General features: G+C 43.0%; 1 protein-coding gene across 1 annotated transcript in view; it reads left to right on the forward strand.

Annotated features, from left to right (window-relative positions):
- Positions 1 to 18,302, forward strand: part of LOC149462428 (cadherin-related family member 5-like) — a 186,808-nt gene that overhangs the window by 145,385 nt on the left and 23,121 nt on the right. The window contains exons 7-11 of the mRNA XM_089677000.1: positions 2,357 to 2,527; positions 2,632 to 2,722; positions 3,883 to 3,989; positions 6,402 to 6,602; positions 6,868 to 6,999. Of these exons, the coding sequence (XP_089533126.1) occupies positions 2,357 to 2,527; positions 2,632 to 2,722; positions 3,883 to 3,989; positions 6,402 to 6,602; positions 6,868 to 6,999 (702 nt within the window). The remainder of the gene's footprint in view (positions 1 to 2,356; positions 2,528 to 2,631; positions 2,723 to 3,882; positions 3,990 to 6,401; positions 6,603 to 6,867; positions 7,000 to 18,302) is intronic.

The raw sequence follows: 18,302 nt of genomic DNA on the forward strand, positions 1-18,302 counted from the left end.
GAGCACTTGCACTCAACTTCTTTGGTCGCCCATGGTGAGGCCTGTTCTGAGTGGAACCTGTCCTGTCAAACCACTGTATGGTTTTGGCCATCGTACTGCAGCTCAGTTTGAGGGTCTTGGCAATCTTCTTATAGCCTAGGCCGTATTTATGTAGAGCAACAATTCTTCTTTTCAGATCCTCAGAGAGTTCTTTGCCATGAGGTCCCATGTTGAACGTCCAGTGACCAGTATGAGAGAGTGAGAGCGATAATACCAAATTTAACACACTTGCTCCCCATTCACACCTGAGACCTTGTAACATTAGTGAGTCACATGACACCAGGGAGAGAAAATGGCTAACTGGGCCCAATTTGGACATTTTCACTTAGAGGTGTACTCACTTTTGTTGCCAGCGGTTTAGACATTAATGGCTCTATGATGAGTTATTTTGAGGGGACAGCAAATTTATAATTATACAAGCTGTACACTCACTACTTTACATTGTAGCAAAGTGTCATTTCTTCAGTGTTGTCACATGAAAAGATATAATAAAATATTTACAATAATGTGAGGGGTGTACTCACTTCTGTGAGATACAGTAAGTTTCTATGTTCCATACCTGGCTGATTCTTATGGAAGCTGGAAATCACTGTAGTAGGCAGCACTACTACAGTGATTGCTGCTAGTTTCTAGGTCTTGTGCTGAACGGCTGCCTTACTGCATAATAAACACAGGAAGTCACTCGCTTGGCAAAGGAGCCATAAAGAACACTTTGCAATTTCTTAAAGGGTAACTCCACTTTCTTTGGAAAAAAAATGTTAATAAAAAGAAAATAACATAGCACATACAATTGCAACACAAGTCATATTGTGACTGAATGTTATTTAAAAATTACCTTTCCTTTTCAATATGCAGTACTGTCATTTTCTGTAAAATTCATTGCAATATGGCAACCTGGAGGAGTTCTGTGCACAGATGGTGTACATACCCCCCCAGATATGTAAATTGCTGCTTGTGTGATCGGCTTACCGAATTTCCTAGAAGAATGCACTAAGATACAAGTCAGATTTTGGGCATCCCCTGCAGCAAAAAAATTTTGGTGAGCTGCTCCCAAAAAGAAGTCATTTCTAAAGGGATGTAGACCTTGCAGCTTTTGTAATTGGAACCCTGCAGGTGCAGCAGGTGGTTGAAAATGATAGAAATCACTCCCAGATTCACTCTGAACATGGACACAGGCAAACAAAAGCAAACAAGGGCACACTCTCATGATGCATTACCATGGTACACCACGTGTTTATTGTGTAAACAAATAGATGTATACTCACAAACCAAAGGAAAATAAAAAGCAGAATATGTAGTCCGCAAATGGCAGTCAATACAATGCTGTGCCCTATTCAGGGATAAACTGATGCATTTCGGGAGATGAACACCCTGAAGAAGAGGGTTCATCTCCCGAAACACGTCAGCTTATCCCTGAATAGGGCACAGCATTGTATTGACTGCCATTTGCAGACTACATATTCTGCTTTCTATTTTCCATTTGGTTTGTGAGTATACATCTATTTGTTTACACAATAAACACGTGGTGTACCACGGTAATGCACCATGAGAGTGTGCCCTTGTTTGTTTTTGTTCATCAGTATCCAGATTTACCGATCTTTGAAGGGCTGCACCTCCTCGGTTGTCATTCAGAATTCCTTCCAGTTTGCATGAAGATTTGAGCTCTGGTTTTGTTTGTTTGTTTATGGACACAGGCAAACGTTAAGATCCTTGCAATGTACATACAGTTGTGCTCAAAAGTTTGCATACCCTGGCAGTTTTGAAATTTTGGCATTGATATTGAAAATATGACTGATCATGCAAAAAAATGCTCTTTTATTGAAGGATGATGATCATATGAAGCCATTTATTAGCAAATAGTTGTTTGGCTCCTTTTTAAATCATAATGATAACATAAATCACCCAAATGGCCATGATCAAAAGTTTACATACCCTGGAATGTTTGGCCTTGGTACAGACACACAAGGTGACACACGGGTTAAAACTGTTAAACAGCACATTATAACTATTATTATTATACAGTATTTATAAAGTGCCCACAGTGCCAAAGAGCTTACAATCTAATAGGGTGAGGACATCCATGAAGGAGATAGCAGTGAACAAATGATAACTTAAACCTGCTCTTGCACTCTTGTTGCATATTTCCTACTGCCTGTGTGATATTCCAGTAGGAATCTGTGGGCCACAAATGACAGGGAAAGCCCAGATATGGCTGATTATACTGTATTTAAAACAACTGTAAAGTAAGTGACCTTTGCAATATCAGTGAAACAAAATATCAAATAACAATAATTGATTTCCTTTGTATTTTCAATAGGAGATGACAACCAGAGAACGTCAGCGCACTACAGTTAAAGTGCGGGTGATGGTGCTAGATGGAGATGACCAATATCCACATTTCCTCCCATGTAACTTCATGTCTCATGATGGTCTTAATGTCTGTGTTAGCCCTACATACTCAGTCAACATCACAACAGGAAAGGAGCCAGTGAGTATTTGTGGGTACAATGTTCCACCCCCTTCATTGTAAGTCAATATTGTGAAAAAATTGTGTAGTGGATATTAATATTGTAATTCTGTTTGTATCTTCAGACAGGGCCCCTTATCTTCTCCCCTGGACCTATATTCGCTGAAGATGGTGATAAAGGAATCATGGCTCCCATCTCATACTCCCTGCTGTCAGGTGAAATGTATAGAGACTAAATGAGCTCATATGGTTTGAGTCACACGCGACCCACATGGAAGAAAAATATATTTGAAATATATTTTAAAACTTCTTCCCAAATATATTCCCATATATTCCCATATATTTGAAATGCTACAATTTTGGCCATATTCTCTCTCTCTATATATATATATATATATATATACACACACTGCATGTTGAAATGCATTTTTATTACAAAATATATGAAGAATATTTTTAAAAATAGATTTCAAATATACTGTATGTCTTTAAAGATACAAAAATACATTTTTGGAATGCATTTACAAATATATGTAAAAATATATGTTAAAATTACTTTTTTATTATGTTAAAAAAAACTGAAGAATATATTTTAAAAAAATATATTTTTAAAAATATATTTTTTTTAAATATATTCTTCAGTTTTTTTAACATATAAATAAGTCATTTTAACATATATTTTTACATATATTTGTAAACGCATTCCAAAAATGTAGATTTGTATATTTAAAGACATACAGTATATCTGAAATTTATTTTTAAAAATATTTTTCATATATGTTGTAATAAAAACGCATTTCACATGCAGTATATATCTACATATATATATATATGTATATATATATATTTTGAAATATATTAAATATGGCCGAAATTGTATAATTTCAAATATATGGCAAGAGCAGGGCCCTTGACCTGCTCGTGTTTTGTTTTGTTACTGTATTGTCTCATGTTCAATGTACAGCGCTGAGCAAACCTTTTAGAGCTATATAAATACTGTTTAATAATAATATAATAATATATTTGGGAAGAATATTTGAAAAATATACTTCAAATATATTTTTCTTCCATATGGGGAGACAATGTGATTGGAGTGAGCTGTGGATGCAAGGCTGTTATCCTTTGTTAGTTTTTAACATGCTCATGTTAATATAGTGACTATAAATCCATTTTTAGAATCTAATAGATCTTGACCTTTCATTAACAGTGTACTTCCCTTGAATATCATGAAATCTCAGGGTTCACAAGAATATTACATGGTTATCCTTTTAGATCCCTTAGGACCTACCCACTAATCCATGTCTGTTGTGCTGTAATCTTAGCATTTCTTGTCTGTGTTATATCAGTCCTAACATTTTCTATTTATGTCTTTATAGGTCCTGACAGTGAAAAATTCCAGATTGATAATGTGACTGGGTCTGTGTTCTTTACTCACACCCTGGAGAGTAATCTTGCCCCTCTAACCTTTAATCTCAAGGTTATGGTGAGCACAGACTTAATTTTCATGCATAAAAAAATACATGTTAAATGAGCAGGATTATTTAATTAAGTCTCACAAAGTCAATTAATTCATGCAACGTAATATTCTATGTCAACTACGTGAACAGTTGGGAGTCAGGATCATTATAAATAAAGTAGTATGAAAGTTCTCAAAGTCAGATAACAGACCCGGAATCCAAATTTGATTGAGCCCTGAATCATACCAATGCGATGTCATGCAACTTGAGGGCTCAAACTCGCATGACATGTCGTACCCCATTTGCCGCAATGGAACCGTTCAAAATGTTGCAACTCAAGTTGCAGCAACTTTGAAAAAGGTTGCTACACCACTTTCATTGTGGCTTGCATTGACTTCTGTTAAATGAAGTTGCAAGCCTCAATAAAATCAAACATCCAAATTGAATCGATCTGCGGTTTTGAAATTGTGTTGAAGTAGCGCGATTTCGAAGTTGCACTGGTGTGAACCAGAGCTGTGGGATAGATAAGCAGTAAGAAGAGTGAAGAATGAAAAGTTGTCAGGGTTTACATCAGGAAACTCTATTCAAGACACATCAACACAAACATAACAACATGAAATAAGTCCTGGAGACACCATCTTCATAGACCTGAGTATGCAAGGATGCCATCATTTGGGTAGAGCAGAATGCAGGATACTGAATACTGGCAGATAAGAAAGGAACACAGTTCCACATTCAGTTTGCTCAATACCAAGGAAACGTAGACATAGACAAAGAAGGATGGAGTGTGGCCAACATACTGGGGACTTGTTGCTAGAGGCAACTGAAGAAGGAGAAACAGAAAATGGCAGAAAATGTAAAACTGAACAGCAGTTTAAAACAAACATCAGACTAATATTACATAGACATACAGTAGTCTGACAACCACCTGCGCTGTCTCCTCCTCCCTGTTCCATTCATAGAAACATGAACACTGGGGTAAATCCAACCTACATGTTTAGGTGATACTAAAGCTGGTTAAAATACATTCCTTTGTGTAGTTGTATTGTGTCTGCCCCATGCAGCTCCCCTCATATGTCTATGGCAGCGATGTCAAACTCAACTTCATCGTGGGCCACATCAGCATTATGGTTGCCCTCAAAGAGCCGGTTGTATTTGTGAGACTAGATGTCCAGGGGACCCCACCCACCTTTACGTAACAGTGCACCTGCTTACCTTGTGCTGCTGCCGAGAAGAAGCTGAGGGCAGAGCTGGGGAACAAGAAAGTGCAGGGTCTAGAGGAGGACCAGAGGAGGGCTAGAGTGAGCTGCCAGGGTCTGCTGAATGCTGAGACCAGGGGAGACAGAGACAAGTGGGTACTGCAGCTGGACAGAGAGGTTTAGGATCTGTAGGAAGAGTTCTGTCCTCCCCTCTGTTGCTGACTGCTGAGACAAGGTGGGGATGGAGACTAGGGGGGTGCCGCAGCTGCAGGAGAAAGGCGAGGGCCACATGAAATGGCCTGGTTGGCCGAATTCAGCCTTCAGGCCTTGTGTTTGATACATGTGACCTATGGTCTGCTTTAGGGATTGTGTAAATTTGCAAATGCAACATGCTGTTAAGTGCATCCAGTTTGCATTTAGGATCAGTTTGAGATATGATTCAGATCCTAAAAAGTTTCTTGAATGGTGCTTCAGACCTTCTTATGAACCTTTTCCTAAGGTGCATCAAGCTGCTTATACAGTAGCTGCTATTGCATTTTCATTGACATTAAGGCTCCATGCACATTGGGCGTTTTGATAACGCTGGTAATGTTAGCTGTGTAAAGTCATGTTAAAAACCTACTTTTTTCATTTTTTTTAGCATTTTTGCATTACCGTTAAGCGGCGTTTTCCCACATTTGCGTTTTTGGCAGTTTTTAGGGGTTTTAGGGGGGGTAAAAAAAAAATGCCGGTTGGTGGCATTTTACCACGTTTTTCAGCATTAGAGCATTTTTATAGCTAAAAAAACTCCTCTAGAAACCCACTAGTCCTGGGGTTTTTTTCCAGCCAAAAAAACGTCCCTTCCAAAAAACATTGATTACAGTCTATGTGTACATGGACACATAGGATAACATGCTGGGGGTTTACTGGCTGTAGAAAAAAATGTCAAAAGCAAAAAACAGCAGCTGTAAAACCGTTCAGCCTGCATGAGGACTTATTGGGAGAAAAGCTCTGATGCAAACTAATGCCCATGGGCAAATGTGCTTAGGTAGAAAAAGAAGTAGAAGCAGAGGATTCGGATAGACAGCCAAGACTGACAAGGATAGGGAACAAATAGCCTGTGCGATCTTGATAAGACATTGCTTAAATAAATGTACCAGTATTTTTTTCTATAACGCTAGTTCTACTCTGCATTTATTTTTACTTTACATATGTTTGTATAGCAGACTTACAGTATTTCTTGGTATACATTCATTGCAGGCCTCACAGGTTGGTGACTCCAGAAAATATTCATTGGCAGAAATACTGGTACGATTGCTGACAGCAAACAAGCATGCACCACGTTTTTTTGCTACTCAGTACCAAGGATTTGTTCAGGAAGATAACAATCCGGCAGCCCTTGTCAGCACTTACAATGGACGCGTGCTCTCTGTCACACCTTCAGATGAAGATTTCCCAAATGTAAGTTCACGTTGTGCCATGACCTAATGTTCAGTTCTAACCAGTGTTAAATAGAAATTGTAACCATTTACCCTTTGTAACCCGTGACATGAAATTCTGCTTCATGATGAAAATATATTGAGGACCATATGGTTCTTTTTTTAAACAAACATATTTACTATTGTAGAATTGTAAAGCTGATATGGTTTAGTGTTCATAAATCTAGTCTCTCTCTCTTTTTCTGCTTTGTGGCCTACTGGTTACAGAACATCTCAATCTTTTTCAGGGAACCAATCCTCAGATTCGTCTCAGCTTAACCCCACAATCCAATCATAGTCAGCTATTTCACATAACAGAAAGTGGTCTTCTCATAGCCAGAGCAAACCAGCTGAAAGTCATGGAAACCTATCCTCTAAAGGTAAGATCTGCAGAAGGATATACAAAGGCAGAGGTTGCAATACATCCAACATATACTGTTTATATGTGTTCTTGTTGCATATACAGTTGTGTGTAATAAGAATATTCATGTGATTGTTTCAAATATTTATGGTTTAGACCCATCAGCCACTTTTTAAAAACTAAAAGAATAGCACCATAAATCCTTATTGTAAGACATGTACTGTAGACATTGTGATATTAATCCTATAATTTCTCAGCATAAAGTGCCTTGAAAAGCTGTTCATACCCCTTGAAAAGTTCCACATTTTGTCATGTTACAACCAAAAACATAAATGTATTTTATTGGGATTTTATGTGATAGACCAACACAAAGTGGCACATATTTGTGAAGTGGAAGGAAAATTATAAATGGTTTTCAAATTATTTTACAAAGAAATATGTGAAAAGTGTGGTGTGCATTTGTATTCAGCCCCCTTGAGTCAATACTTTGTAGATCCACCTTTCACTGCAATTTCAGTTACAAGTGTTTTTGGGGATATCTCTACCAGCTCTGCACATCTAGAGAGTGAAATTTTTGCACATTCTTCTTTGCAAAATAGCTCAAGCTCTGTCAGATTGGATGGAGAGCGTCTGTGAACAGCAATTTTCAAGTCTTGCTACAGATTCTCAACTATATTTAGGTCTGGACTTTGAGTGGGTCATTCTAGCCTATGAATATGCTTTGATCTAAACCATTCCATTGTAGCTCTGGCTGTATGTTTTGGGTCGGTGTCCTGCTGGAAGGTGAACCTCCGCCCCAGTCTCAAATGTTTTGCAGACTCTAACAAGTTCTTTTCTAAAATTGTCCTATATTTGGCTCCATCCATCTTCCCATCGACTCTGACCAGCTTCCCTGTCCCTGCTGAAGAAAAGCATCCCCACGACATGATGCTGCCACCATCATGTTTCACGGTGGGAATGGTGTGTCAAGGGTGATGTGCAGTGTTAGTTTTCCGCCACACATAGCGTTTTGCTTTTAGGCCAAATAGTTAAGTTGAGGTCTCATCTGACCAGAGCACCTTCTTCCACATGTTTGCTGTGTCCCCCACATGACTTCTTGCAAACTGCAAATGGGACTTCTTATGGCTTTCTTTCAACAATAGATTTCTTCTTGCCACTCTTCCATAAAGGCCAGATTTGTGGAGTGCACGACTAATAGTTGTCTTGTGGACAGATTTTCCCACCTGAGCTAGAGATATCTCCAGAGTTACAATGGGCCTCTTGGCTGCTTCTCTGATTAATGCTCTCCTTGCCTTGCCTGGCCTGTCAGTTTAGGTGGATGGCTATGTCTTGGTAGGTTTGCAGTTGTGCCATACTCTTTCCATTTTCAGATGATGGATTGAACAGTGCTCTGTGAGATGTTCAAGGCTTGGGATCTTTTTTTATAACCTAACCCTGCTTTAAACTTCTCTAGAACTTTATCCCTGACCTGTCTGGTGTGTTCCTTGGCCTTAATGATGCTGTTTGTTTACTGTTGTTCTCTAACAAACCTCTGAGGGCTTCACAGAACAGTTGTTTTTATACCAAGATTAAATTACACACAGGTGAACTCTACTAATTAGGTGACTTCTGAAGACAATTGGTTCCACTAGATTTTAGTTAGAGGTATCAGAGTAAAGGGGGCAGAATAAAAATGCATGCCACACTTTTCAGATATTTATTTGTAAAACATTTTGAAAACCATTTATCATTTTCCTTCCACTTCTTCCACTTCACAATTATGTGCCACTTTGTGCTGGTCTATCACATAAAATCCCAATAAAATACATTTACGTTTTTGGTTGTTACATGAGATAGGACTTCTGTTAGTGAGGGTAAATGTAGGTGGGAAGGGGAATTTTCATTTAATTTGTAACTGTACCTTTGATTTACATGTAACACTTTAGGTTACAGTTAGGCTAAATGTCAGAGACTGGGGGTAAGTTTAAAAGTGAGGTTAAGGGTAAGGGATAGAGTTGGGTGTTAGGATTAGGTTATGTTATAATTCTGTTGTTTTGGGTTGGGGGGGTTATTTTTAGGGCCAAGTTAGGTGTTACTTGCTGGTTAGGTTAAGTTTGATGTCCTAATGTTGTGTTAGGGGCAGGGGCAGGTGTTACAATCGCGGCATCAGACCCCAGACCTTCTCACCCAAACTCGTGACCGAAGGGCTAGCCGATCTAAAACCGCAATGTGAGGTGCGTAACAATGCCACACCCAGCTGCACCCTGCACAACGATTTTCCAGCTAATGGATACAGATCAATGTACCGGCAGCCTGAGCAATTGTTACAGGGTCAGGATAGTTACGCAATTAACCCTTCACACTGCCACCACCTCCTTTTTGTACAGAGAAAGAGGAAACTTGGCGTTATCAGCTATAACACTATAATGATTGAGATAATCGTCTGTATAAAACGGTCCGCAGGCCGGTTATACAGAGGTTTAAACAACCACATCAGCGTCTCTTTAGAGGCAGGAATTTGTGAGTTGCAATACAGAGCTATAGAAACAGTTCAACACTTTCAGAAAGAAAGATTTATTACTAAAAGGTCAAACAGGAGCAATAAAAATATTTACAGAACAAAGATGTAACTAAGATATACATATAAATTTACAAAGAACCATAGCACAGCAAAGAGATATCAGAGAGAGGTGAACGGGTTAAAGTACTTGCCAAAGTCCTGGGTTAGCAGATCCAAGTTTCAGAGCAAAAGGGCACGGGTCTCTCCAGGTGGTATTGATGTTAAAATGGGAGACGTCTTCAACTTCTTCCTCTTAGGCCTGACAGCCTGTTTTAAAGTCCCCAGCAGTGGGGTGGCTCTGCAGTCAAGGGCCAATCTCCACTTAGGGCGTGGAAATATGGGTGGATGCCTCAACTAGAGCAAAAATCTCCCATAACTCATATTTGCCTATAATTTTTTCATCTGTACAAGTGACAGTCCACCCGCAGGTAGATTATTATGCAGACAAGTCTGAGGATTAATGAGATATGAATTAGGAAATTATATACTGCACGGTTCACAAGATCTATGTTTCTGCTTCCCTGAGTGTCTGAGACAAGGCGAGTGACCCATCAAACTGTTTGTCTGCTCATTGGCCATCTGATGAGGTGTCCGGTTTTTATGTATGTCTCTCATATTCCAAGATATGAGACATAGGGAAAAAATGGATTTACCAGAAGTTATCTGATTCTGTCACCTACACAGAGTTAGGTTTTATGAGGTTAGAATCTCTTTCAACTCCTGAGAAAGCTTGCCTTATCTCTTAGGAGGTGTAACAATTGGCAGGTTCTGTGGACAGAGAGACTCCAACTCTCTTGGGGGCTTTTGCAGCTCCTATGACCCTCCTGTGACATTCCTAACTCACACACATACTGGCCACATGTCGCTGGGCCTCTCAGGAAGGGAGGGGGAAGGAGAATAAGGGAGAAATGGAACTCTTAACAAAATGGAGTCTGCGTCCTTCACTGTGTGTTGCACACGTTTGCGACACCGGGGCCAGTAGGGGGCCCCATTGAGAGGCTCTTGTCAGTTCCAGCTCCAGGGGCATTTTTTTTATGTCAGGTGTAGTCCCCCATGGAGCAAGCTGGCAAGCAACTCCACTCCACTCAGTGTGGCCGAGCGATATGCAGGGAAGAAGAAAGGGGGGGAGGAAGCAAGGCAGATAGCAGGGAGAGGACTCGAGTCTGCTATACCGTGGGATGGGGAGCAGCTCTGCGGTGCCTGGTATTTCTAACCTCCACCCAGCAGTTCACACTATACAGTGGAGGGGAGTTTGACCCGGGCAGGCACCAGCTTTAGTACACACTACACAAGTGAGTGAGCTACTAATCAGTAGTGCAGAGTTTTGTGTATGTGGAAAGGGGGGAGATTGCAGAGGTGTGCAAAAGGGAGGTGCAGAGATATACAAGTAGGTACAGAGGGGTGTTAGGGGTTTATGGGTTGCAGTGGTTTGTAGTGGAGCACATAGATGTACTTGGGGGATGCACTGGGGGGGGGGTGCAATGGTGTGCTGGGTGATATAGAGGATGTTAAGAGATGGAGAAGTGTGCGGGGAGATGCAGAGCTGTACTAGGGGTTCATAAGTGTTGTGGGGGGGTTCAGAGATGTGTGGTCGAGCACGTGGATGTGCCCAGGGGTGCAGAGGCATGCTGGGGGTTACAAAGGCTTTCTGGGGTGTGTAGAGGTATGCTGGGGGATTTAGAGAATGCTGCGAGATGCAGAGGTGTGTGTGTGTGTGGGGGGGGATGCTGGAGGTACAGATCTGTGGGTGGGGGTGCAAAGATGTGCAGCGGAGTACATGTGCTAAGGGGTGTTAAGGGTATAGAGGTGTACTGAAGGATACAGGGGATTCTGAGGGGTGCAGAGTTGTACAAGGGGGCACAGAAGTGTGCTGGGGGTGCAGATGCATGATGGGGGTAACAAAAGCTTGCTGGGGAGTACAAAGGAATGCTAGGGTGCAGAGGTGTGTGAGAAAGTGCAGAGGTGTGCTGGGGATATAGAGGTGTACTTAGAGATATAGAGTTTTCTGAGAGGTACAGAGGTATCGGGGGGAAAGTGTGCTGAGGGCTGTGACGGTATGCAAGGAGGTGCAGAGATGTACAAGGGGGGACAGAGGTGTCCTGGGGGTGCTGGGAATTTTTTTGGAGGCATGGGGATGTTCTGGGTGCATGCAAAGGGTTTGGAGGCATTCTGAGGGGGTCCAGAGATGTGCCAAGGGGTATAGAAGTGAGCTGGGGGTACAGAGATGTGCTGGGGGTATGGAGGTGTGCTGGGGGGTACAAAGCTGTGCTCACTGACCAGTGGCGAAGCTAGACTTTCTTTCACCCCAGGCAAAGACTTAGTTCAGCCCCCCATGTTGGTGTCAGTAGGCCAGTGGGCGGTGTTGGTAGTTATTTATTTATTTATTTTTTAAATTATTTTTTAGCAGCCCCGGGGGGGGGCTTTGGTGTAATATCAGTTGCCTAAACAGTCCCAAATGCCTCGCTTTTGATACAGAGAAAGAGACTGAGGACAGATTCCCCAGTTCCTATTCCTGCAGTCTCAGAGGCATCAGTCAGATATGGCATATACATTCTGTAGTTACATTGGTCCGAGCTGGAACAATGTAACTATGTATAGTATAGCCATGCCTGGAATTATTCTTTAAATTGCCTAGGGATGTACAGTACTGCAGCCATCCCCACGGCTATGATTCTGGGACATAGGCCGGGACAAAGGCACAGCAGGACAGCTGTCTAGAAAATAAGACTGTCCCTGCAGATCTGTGGCACTTGGCAATTATGGGGGTAGCTTTTCTCTGCTCTGAAATTTATTGTCTAAGTCCCCTTTCACACAAAGGGTTCGATCAGGGCTGCCCATAAGTATTTCAGGTGGACTTGATCGGACCCTTCATTCACCCCTATGGACTGGCGAGTGTAAAGAAACTTGTGTCCATTTACACCTGCCAATTTCCAATTCAATCCACTAAAAAAAATGGAGGGGGACCTGTGCTGTTCCCCTCATATTTGTTATTTAACTGTGCATTGTATCACCAATTCTTATTTCACCATGTTTGTTTCTATGTCTTGATCTGTTGCTGCCATCTGCTGGCCAGAATTTGCATGCTGCATGCCTCTGTTATAGCTAGTAAGTGTTTTCTCTGCTGGGCGTGGTTTTAGGCAAGCCTTGGTTCTGGTCACTTCCTGCAGCCATTTTATCTGCTATATAGCTGTGTGACAGGACATTCAATACCCTGGGCTTGTGAAGGCATCAGTTTTTGACCAGCAGTTAGCCTCAGGAAAGATATCACAGGACAGCATCAATACCTCTACTACCTTACAGTATTGTATCACTGTTTGTTGCTGTATTTTGGACCAAATAAACCCACGCTGATTTCATTCCCGTGTATACGTTTGGATCCATTTAACCTGAACATCTGCCGGTCCGGTCTGCTCCACTGCTTGGATACGAAGGTAGGAAGTTACACAGCTATTATCAGTTATACCTTCATTCGCCTTCATGTGGGGACAGAACAGTCAAAAACTGCCTTAAAGTCCATACCCCGCTACAGATTCCCTCAGAGTCCAGTACCACACTCAGGAATCTCCCTAGCAACAGGCCCACTTGCAGCAAATCTGCCCGGCTACAGTGCATGTTCCACAAGCCTATGCGGAAGCACTGCACATACGCAGTATCTATACTCTTGCCTGGAAGTCCTCCACAACTCGCCAAGCCATTCTTTACGTCCTATATCAACCTTTGCTCGCATAATAGAAGTACTGTTTATGCACGCTCCTTACATTGTTGTGGCCGCGCCAAAACCCCGCAATTCACTCTAAACATCTTAGAAATTTTATCAAAGTGCCCTATCGGAGCCGTACTGCGATTTTCAGCGTCCAATTCAAAAGTTCATTTTCTTAAAGAGACAGCGCACCTTAAGTCAAAATGGCCGAAAAGGACTTTGCACAGTTCCCCAGTGATGAACTAAAGCAAATGCAACCTGATACTGATCATTATGAAGGGCAGAGAACAGAATCCACACTTCCAGCAGAACAAGTCGTGCGACCAAAACGCTCTCTCAAACCGACAGTAAAGGTCATTGAAAATTATCACACCACGAAAGATGAGCTATGTGATAACCTGGAGGAGCAATGGGAACGAGTTTCCTCCCTCATGTCCGGACTTAAATCCTCCTCAGGTGATGCCACAGGTTTACAAATTGCCATCGGGCGGCTGGACACAGCTCAAGAAAGATACAAGAGACTGTCCACAAGGTATATAACCTTTCTAAAAGACTCTAATATCGATGAAGCCCTATCAGAACTAAGCAAGGCAGAATCAATAGACAGACAAAGAGACGTCATGGTGCTGGATGTTAAAAGTAAAGCGGAACTCCGTATCTCGCATTTGCAAGAAACTAGATCGCACAGATCAAATTCATCTAAACATTCCTCTCGGTCATACAAATCATCGTGCTCAAGAAGCTCAGTCTTGAGCGACAGATTGCTAGAGGCCCGCATAAACGCAGAGCAATCCAAAGCGTGACGCTCCTTCACAGAAAAAGAAGCTCTTGCAAAAGCAGAGGCCAAGAGGGCAGAAGCAGAGGCCAAGAGGGCAGAAGCCAAGAGGGCAGAGGCAGAAGCAGAGGCCAAGAGGGCAGAGGCAGAAGCAGAGGCCAAGAGGGCAGAAGCAGAGGCTCGAATAAAGATTTTTGAATCAGAGATGCAGGAGGAAATTGCATTAGCTAAAGTAAGACTACTTGAGCAAGCATTGAGCCAAGGTCTTGATCCAGTCTGCTCGCTACCACAGGAGATAGATGATCCAGTTGACCGCACCAGTGACTATGTACTGAATCAGTTATCTGCGCCACCCCCAGTTTGCAGTACCGTCCAAGCCGACAACACTGAAACCTCCAAGTCAGCTCTACCTGCGGTACCAGTGCCACCCACAGCACCTGAGCAACCTAATAATCGTTACCCAGATGTGCCCTCTCAAGGACGGTTGTTACAGCAAGATCGCTATCAGGCATTTTCTGGCCTACCTCCACAGCTCAAGCAGCAGTCATCACAATATACAGAGGCTAAACGACAGCTCAAACCTGCAGCTACATCATTCTACTCGGAAGCATCTCACCCCTTTACGCCAGGCAGCCCATACGCCCCAGGGGCATCACAAGTCGTCATGGCCACAAGCAGTGAGAAATCAGATATGTCTGAGTTTGCCAGGTTTATGGTGAGTAGAGAGCTAATCAACACCAGTCTCTCAAAATTTGATGACCGTGCAGAGAGCTACAGAGCTTGGAAGGCAACCTTCAAGGCCGCCATCGCTAACCTCAACCTAACCGCAGAGCAGGAGTTTGACCTCTTGATCAAATGGCTGGGCTCAGGCTCCACAAATCGCGTCAAGAGCCTCAGAACTGTCTACATGGGACAAGCAGAAGCAGGTCTCGCTGCCGCCTGGCAGAGACTCGAACGTACCTTTGGCAGTGCAGAAGCAATAGAGAAGGCCCTATTCAAGAGACTGCAGAACGTTCCAAGGATCAATCTCAAGGATGTCCAGAAGCTTCAAGATTTAAGTGATCTGCTCATGGAACTGGAGCTTGCCAAGGGTGACCCTCGTCTGTCCGGGCTGTGCTACCTGGATACAGCTCATGGAGTGAACCCAATTGTCGTGAAGCTACCATACAGTCTGCAAGAAAAGTGGGCGGCATCAGTCTCAAGGTATAAAAGAGAGCATGACGTCACCTTTCCCCCATTTATTCACTTCTGTAGGTTTATCGATGAACAGTCCCAGATGAGGAATGACCCCAGCCTCGACTTCCTGGAGTTCAACACTACAGCTTCAGCGACATCATCACCAAGGTATGAAAGCATCATGCATAAACACAGAGACTTCAAGAGCAGCGTGAGTGTTAGAAAGACTAACCTACCATCTCCTGTAGTACCCACGGGTAAACAGTACACTACCTCATCAGGAGATAAGACCTTCAATCGTGAATGTCCCATTCATAAAAAACCACACTCTCTGAACAAATGTAGAGGGTTTAGATCCAAAACCATACAGGAGCGCAAGAAAATCCTCACCGAGCTCGGGGTATGTTTCAGATTCTGCGCTTCATTGGAGCACATGGCTAAGGACTGTAAATCTGTCATCAAGTGTGAGGAGTGTCATAGTGAAAGACATGCCTCAGCTATGCACCCAATCCCACTCTCCAGAGATTCACCCATTGCCATCACCACCAGTCCTGCTCCAAGTCATGGCGGGGAGCCCCAAAATTACGCTAATGCAGCGACTGCTGTTTCCTGCTCATGCTTGGATGTATGTGGGGAGGGCCAGTGCGAGAAATGTTGTGCCCGAATATGCCTAATCAAGGTCTACCCAGAGGGACTACCAGAAAAGGCAGTAAAAATGTATGCCATCATCGACGACCAAAGCAACCGGTCCCTAGCAGGTCCTAAATTCTTTGAAGCTTTTGGAATAAAGGGACCATCCGAACCCTATACCTTAAACACCTGCTCGGGCCGCATAGAGACTAGCGGCAGAAGGGCACAAGGATTCATCGCTTCTCCTGTCAGTGGGGATACGGAAATACCCTTACCGACGCTGATCGAATGTGATCAAATACCCAAACATAGGGATGAGATTCCTACCCCAGAAGCTGCATTTCACCAACCTCACCTAAGGCACCTAGCCAACGTTATCCCACCTATGGACATCAACGCCGAGATTCTACTCCTGCTCGGCAGAGACAATCTAAGGGTACACAAGGTGCGTCAACAGTGTAATGGTCCTGACTATGCACCATACGCCCAGAGACTGGACTTGGGATGGGTAATCATAGGAAATGTATGCTTAGATCAACCAGGAATTGACTCCTTCAAAACGTACGTGCGTGCAGATGGACGCACAACTTGCATTAAGCCGTGTCCTCATCACTATGAGGTGAAAGAGAAGTCTCCAGGCCTCGTACAACTACCTGACGTCATTACTCCCCTCTTTGCCGACAACTTGGGGAGATCAGTCTTTCATACAACCAAGGACGACGATAAAGTAGCCTTGTCAGTAGAGGACAGAGAATTTGTCAAGATAATGGACAGTGAGTTCTTTAAAGACGAAACCAATCACTGGGTTTCTCCATTACCCTTTCGAGCTACCAGGGTAAGACTCCCGAACAACCGGGAACAAGCTCTGTCTAGATTTAACTCTCTTCAGCGTACCATGAACAGCAAGCCTGAAATGAGAGAACACATCGTCGCCTTTATGGATAAAATATTCCGTAATAACCATGCAGAACCAGCTCCATCCTTAAGGAAGGACGACGAGTGCTGGTACTTGCCTTCATTCGGAGTATATCATCCACGAAAACCTAATCAAATTAGGGTTGTCTTTGATTCAAGCGCCAAACATCAAGGTGTATCTCTTAACGATATTCTTCTCACAGGTCCTAATTTGACGAATAACTTAGTCGGAGTGCTGATGAGATTCAGGAAAGAGCTTGTCGCCATCACTGCTGACATTGAACAGATGTTCCATTGTTTTGTAGTCCGAGAGGACCACCGGAATTTCCTCAGGTTTCTGTGGTACAAGACAATAACACCAACGCAGAGATGATGGAGTATCGTATGAGGGTACATGTGTTTGGAAACAGCCCTTCACCAGCCGTAGCGACTTACGGGCTTCGGAGAACTGCAATAGAGGGGGAATCTGAGTATGGTACAGATGCCAAAGACTTTGTGGAAAAAGACTTCTACGTGGATGATGGGCTCAAATCGCTACCAACTGAAGAAGCGGCTATCGATCTGCTCAAAAGGACTCAAAATATGTTGTACCAAGCTAAACTTAGACTACACAAAATTGCTTCAAACAGTCTAACCGTAATGAGAGCCTTCGAGCGAGGTGATCATGCACCTGGATTCAAAGACATTAACCTGGGACTGGACAGTCCACCTGTGCAGAGGAGCTTGGGCCTCAGATGGGATCTCTCGGCTGACTCCTTCGGTTTTCAAATAAGTTGTGCAGACAAGCCATTCACAAAACGTGGTGTCCTATCAGTGGTAAACAGCCTATTTGATCCGCTGGGATTTGTAGCACCCATCGCCATACAAGGTAAATCCCTACTGAGACAGCTTTCTGAAACCATCAAGGATTGGGATACCCCACTTCCCTCCGATAAAGAGCAAAAATGGGAAGCCTGAAAGCAATCTTTGTGTGCTTTGGATGAGATCCACATCCCAAGATGCTATATTAAAACCTCACTTACTTCTAGCGTAAAGAAGGAACTCCACGTGTTCTCGGACGCCTCCACAGAGGCCATAGCAGCGGTCGCCTATCTGAAGGTCACAGAACCCAACAAGCAAAATCACGTTGGATTCGTCTTTGGTAAGGCTAAGTTAGCCCCCAAGCCTGATCATACTATTCCCAGACTTGAACTCTGTGGGACTGTGTTAGCAGTGGAGATTGCAGACTTCATACAAGAAGAACTAGGTGTCAACATAGATGAAGTTCAGTATTACACGGACAGTAAGGTTGTATTAGGTTACATCTACAATCAGACGAGACGATTTTATGATTACGTCAGTAACCGCATAGAGAGAATCAGGAGGTCCTCCAAACCTGAACAATGGTACTATGTACCATCCGAACTTAATCCAGCAGATCATGCCACTAGACCTATGTCTGTAGGTTCCTTTACTAACTCTACTTGGCTTACAGGTCCGGAGTTTCTGCTAAGACAGGCGGACGAATGTGTACAGGAAGTTTTCAGCATCCAGGATCCGGATAATGATCCAGAAATCCGCGCTGAAGTCAGTGTATTGGTCACTGGA

This window comes from Staurois parvus, unplaced genomic scaffold (genome assembly GCF_062004578.1).
Source record: "Staurois parvus isolate SC_StPar_1 unplaced genomic scaffold, SC_StPar_1.0 ptg000175l, whole genome shotgun sequence".
In the NCBI taxonomy this organism is placed as follows: Eukaryota; Metazoa; Chordata; class Amphibia; order Anura; family Ranidae; genus Staurois; species Staurois parvus.